This window comes from Carassius gibelio, chromosome B2 (assembly GCF_023724105.1).
Source record: "Carassius gibelio isolate Cgi1373 ecotype wild population from Czech Republic chromosome B2, carGib1.2-hapl.c, whole genome shotgun sequence".
NCBI classification, from domain to species: Eukaryota; Metazoa; Chordata; class Actinopteri; order Cypriniformes; family Cyprinidae; genus Carassius; species Carassius gibelio.
In genome coordinates, this window is record NC_068397.1 from 27,521,607 (window position 1) to 27,526,958 (window position 5,352).

Sequence of the window (5,352 nt, forward strand, 5' to 3'; positions counted from 1 at the left end):
ATATATATAAAACCGAAACATATTCTGCATAACGATGACGATGAGAAGTCATACTGTGCCAAAATGAACCATGGTTTTACAACCAAGAGAAAAAAAATGGTTACTAGTTGAACCATGGTTACATGGTTATGTATTGCGACACTATAACCATAGTTTCACCATGGTACTTGTAGTAAAACTGTTGTTATACAAAAGGTAATCAATGCGCAAAAAACTTGGTTACTAAGATTTTACTATGATAAAAACATGGTTAATCTTCATTCTTCTAATTACTAACCTTGATGATATATCAAAAGATTATGTCACCATAAATGTGCTTGTAAATTAAAAGAAAAAAAAAATACAAATTACTAACTTACACAGATTTAAAATATTTTTTTAAATTAAAGTAATACTTACAATAAATAAAAAATTATCCCACTGGATTTTTCTTAATCAGCCATTCATCTTGGACTTTTATTGTGGATTTATTTCCCACAAATGGATGTGCATTCCGGTTCTATTTCAGCCGTTTAACAGTGCTCTACTACGCGTTCTGATTTGCATCAGACTGCCGGAAGTCAATAAATAACCTGACGCTGATGAATGCTTTTTACGGCTATGACGCGCCGCAGAAATTAGATCAACTCTGCACTGATGGAACTGATGCCGTGCGCGTTGAACTCAATTCCAATAGAGGACGCACTTTTGTTCTGTCCAAAAAGAAAGAACCGATTTCTGTAATTGTGATATTGGTGAAAACTATTATTTAATTGTGTAATGCATAAAAACGTCCAGCCTCTGTCTGTCTGATTATGTCTTTGCCATTTATTTTTTAGTCCCTTCCCATTCAATCTCTCGAAGAACCTTTTTGAAGAGATTTATTCTCATTATAATCTGTAATGTACAAAATAACAAAGTTTTAACCCTCTAAACTCGAAAACCTACGTTTGTTGAGTTTTAATTAAATCGGTTCCAAGTTAAAACCCGCCGTTTTTATGACAGACAAAAAATGACTTACACACACACACGTATTTGTGTGTATATATATATATATATATATATATATATATATATATATATATATATATATATATATATATATATATATATATATATATATATTAAAGGTTAATGTCAGGATGTTGATTTTTCTCTGACTAACTAATTGACTTAAGGAAAGTATAGCACATCTATCTATCTATCTATCTATCTATCTATCTATCTATCTATCTATCTATCTATCTATCTATCTATCTATCTATGTACTCAGTGTAGTTGAACTTAATTTTATTCTGAACTGTCCTCTGGTCATCTACAGGTTCACAGGGCGGGTTAGTTTTCAGTGCCCAGACAAAGGCGAGGCTGTTGATTGGTTACCAGTCAGTCCATTCACATGTAAATCAGCCCTCATAAATGTCCCCCTTCAATCGCCCACTTTTCACAGTAGTGCTTGTTAGCACAGACTTTTGTCTCGAACAGAACCCGCTGACCATCTGCCCCCCATCCTATCCTCTCAGCGGTCTCTATACTGCAGCAATATGGCCCCTGCGTCTCGCAGCAACACACACGAGGAGGACTATTTCGGAATAAAAGACAGAAAGGTACGCAACGCGTCTTTTTAATCCCACAAGCAAACGTTTATCGACGTTTCCCCCAAACTAAACGCATTCTCTCTCCCTCTTCAGACGAGGAAGCCGCTGGTGGAGAAAAAGAGACGCGCCCGCATCAATGAAAGTTTACAGGAGCTGAGGCTACTGCTAGCCGACCCGGATGTAAGTTCATTTAGCACTTCTTCCAGCATCTGTATCCAGCATACAGCGCGAAGACAGTCTTAACGTCGCTATTTATTTATTTATTTTAGCCGCAGGTAAAAATGGAGAATGCCGAGGTGTTGGAAATGACTGTGAAACGCGTGGAAAATATCCTGCAAAACAAAGCGAAGGGTAAGAAGAGGCCTGCATTTAAAAAAAAATCGAATGTATTTGGGCCGTGACGTCACGCCGCTTTTCTCCTCCGCAGAAGCTGACAGCGTGAACCGCGAAGCTAACGAGCGGTTCGCTGCGGGATACATCCAGTGCATGCATGAGGTGCACACCTTCGTGTCCAGCTGTCCGGGAATCGACGCGACCATCGCCGCCGACCTGCTGAACCACCTCCTGGAGTGCATGCCTCTGAACGACGAGGATCGCTTTCAGGACATCCTGTCAGATCTTCTGTCGGACTCTAGTAACTGTGGCACTTGGCCTGGCGAGGCGACGTATGCCGCGTTGTCGCCCGGAGACAGGAGCGTGGTCAGCAGCGGCTCCTCAGTCTTATCCCCGGCCCCCTCCAGCACCTCCAGCGATGACCTTTGCTCTGACCTGGATGACACGGACACGGAGCACAGCCGAGTCTCGGTGGACGCCAGGGAACAAGCGCCAAGCGTGCCAACCGTGAATCTCTCCAAGTCCATGTGGAGACCTTGGTAGACAGATGCTTCTGGAGATCCCAGCTGAACCATGAACAATATATTTTTTAGTTTAGAGGTATATAAACATGCAATAGTCCAGGAGCACCTTTATGACAGACCATGGACAGTTCTACATAGGAATAGGGCGGCTGCAAGTTTTTTGTTTTTTTTTTCTGGTCATTTGTGACCTTGGGTCAAAAAAACAGTCATAAGATTTATACATAATTTGAAGGCTGAATAAATAAGTTTTCCATGGATGTATAGTTTGTTAGGACATTATTTGGCTGAAATACAACTATTTGAAAATCTGGAATCTGAGGGGGCAAAAAGAAAAAAAAGAATAAAATATTGAGAAAAGTTGTCCAAATTAAGTTCTTAGCAATGCATATTACTAATACAAATTTAAGTTTTGATTTATTCACGGTAGGAAATTTACAATATATTAATGGAAGATTATACAGTTTTTTTTCTAGTGCTGTTGTTACATATATACCCATTACCTATGACTGGTTTGTGGTCCAGGGTCACATTTGTCATCGCCCGTGATACCCCTCAGAAGCTCTTCTTGGTGCAACAATGCATTTTAGTTCATTTTCACACAAACGTTCGTATTTTTATTTAATCGTTTTGTATAAGCTAAGTTAAAGCAACTCTAAGGATAAATAATATTTCTAGGGAGTGTTTTCCCATCTCTAATTATTGTAGGCTAGGGTGTAAATATTTCAATGTTGTGGCTGTAGATAGATCTGACATAAAAAAATGTAGCCTATGTTATAATTATGAAGTAATTTTGAAATAAATGTAAATCTCATTTAATGTGTTTTATGTGTGATTGTGATTTCAATAAAACGTTTTGATTTCATCACTGTAAAGTTTCATGTTTTGTCATTTTTTTATAGGCCAACGCGAATTTGAGACTTTTCGCGGAACAGAGCAAAAGCAGATGTTATGCCGTTTTAAGGCAGTTGCTACTGCTTTGATGAAATAATCAGAGTGTGTAACTTGTTTTATCTCACCTTTTCTATTATTTCTTAAAGTGTGAATGTCCGCTTCGGGTGATTTGGCCCTGCAGACGTGTAAAACTTAACAGCTCATTCACTGTTAACCGTTACCGCAGACACTGTGACTGGCACTGCAAGGTGTCAGACTCATGTGGTGCTGTGTAGACTAAACGTGTGAGCCTACGGGTCAAGTCTGTCATAGAACTTAAGCAAAGCAAAATTGGATGTTTGCAGTTTATATTTAATAATGCAATTTTGGCGGAAACTTTAGTTGTAATATTAAGACGCGGATCGTGAAACCTGCAACCAAGGTAAATAAGCCCTGTAAGTCCGTTATCCGTTTACAGTTAACTTACTTGGTTTTCGTAGTCTGACGTTCTGTAACTGTTAAGTCTGATCAAAAAAGATATTGACTATAGACTATATGAAGTACCTGAAAAAATAAGTTAATTCAAATGACTTTTCCAGGAGATATGGTTGACGACTTCAGATGAAGTCTAGCTTTGCATAAAATATACATAGCAGTTAGAAGTGTAATGTAACACGTAAAATACAACGGTTCAGTAACCACCAAAAACTAACATATTTAGCGTGCTGTGACTAACAAAAGACTAGTAAAAAAATCTAAGATTATTGGACACTCGTGAGGTTTTAAGTAACTTACTGTATAGGACTACGCTAGGTTTTCAATTAACGTTACGTCGACAATATATATATATATATATATATATATATATATATATATATATATATATATATATATATATATAGGCCTATATAATTATCAGTTATCAGTATCACGTTACATTACATTGGTTAAACATATCCTACCCATTGATCTACATTATAGATAATCGATCCTACCACAAAACCCTTTCAGATGTTTATTTTTAAAAGTCCTAGGACTAACGTAGGCCTGCAAACGGCAACTGAAAGAAGTTAGCCTAGCAAGTCACTGAAATATTCTTGATTAAAGTTGAGTTGTCTGAATGGATAGTTTTCATCGTTTGATGACAATTAAATACGTATTAACTCGTTTAAATCCACATATAATGTTCACCGACTGTTGACAGGCTGTATTAGCGCTGCTTTCATCGGATCGGGGCCGGATTGTCGGCGTCTGAAGGTTGTTGTCTTGGTAGGAGGCCTGAAGAAACCATTCACACCTTGTACTCAAATTGTCGCAGGTGTGAAGGAGAGGAACTAGCGCGTCTTTCATGTGTGGAGGCACAAACCCCTGTCTGGTCACGCAGCGAGTGGAGTCTGAACACATGAAGGGAAGCTAGCTGTGCGTCGGATGTGCGCTGTATAATAATAAAAACTGCTGTAACGGTCGTCTGACTTTGAACATATGGCGCAGAAAGGGCCCCTCTGTTCCAACGGTCCATTTGCGCAGGACTGGCAAAAGATTATCACAACGAAAAAACACTGAGAATAGAATATGATTAAAAAAATAACTTCTGCTCTTTGATTTCCGTCTTTTTTTCTTTTTCATTAATTTGCAAAGTTTAATAAAAGAATTAGGATTACTTTCGGAGTTATCAAGTTAAAAGCAGTTTATAGGCTAGCTAATTTTTTTACAGAGGGGTCTGACGGTCAAATTCGAATAAAATCAAAGTTACATGTTACTATTTGTATGTAAAAAAAAAAAAAAAATCAGGGCTATTTATTTCCAGTTTAATTTCCAATTTTATGTCATTTTTTATGATCACAATATATATGTAAACATGTGTGGAAAATGCAGTAGTACATTAAAATAATGCCTGTGTATATAAATAAGAAGAACCGCACATCTTAAAATGCATAAGGCATGCAAATTTTTTATTTATTTTTTTACCAAAAAGCGGTTTAATTCTAACCTCACATAAGCTACACATTGTGCTTTAAATATAACAAGAAGAAATACACAAACAAGAGTAA

General features: G+C 37.4%; 1 protein-coding gene across 1 annotated transcript; it reads left to right on the forward strand.

The window, feature by feature from the left end:
- The first annotated feature begins 1,394 nt into the window (after positions 1 to 1,394).
- hes6 (hes family bHLH transcription factor 6) lies at positions 1,395 to 3,303 on the forward strand. The gene is made up of 4 exons (XM_052547681.1): positions 1,395 to 1,583; positions 1,668 to 1,754; positions 1,844 to 1,925; positions 2,002 to 3,303. Exons 1-4 carry the CDS (start codon positions 1,521 to 1,523, stop codon positions 2,448 to 2,450), a joined length of 681 nt encoding a protein of 226 aa, XP_052403641.1. The 5' UTR covers positions 1,395 to 1,520; the 3' UTR covers positions 2,451 to 3,303.
- The last annotated feature ends 2,049 nt before the right edge of the window (positions 3,304 to 5,352 follow it).

Excerpts from the sequence above, each read along its gene's own strand:
- hes6 (XM_052547681.1), top strand. The coding sequence starts at position 1,521 with ATGGCCCCTGCGTCTCGCAGCAACACACACGAGGAGGACTATTTCGGA. Across the intron at positions 1,755-1,843 it reads TACTGCTAGCCGACCCGGAT|CCGCAGGTAAAAATGGAGAA; the intron begins GTAAGTTCATTT and ends TATTTATTTTAG. Across the intron at positions 1,926-2,001 it reads CCTGCAAAACAAAGCGAAGG|AAGCTGACAGCGTGAACCGC; the intron begins GTAAGAAGAGGC and ends TCTCCTCCGCAG.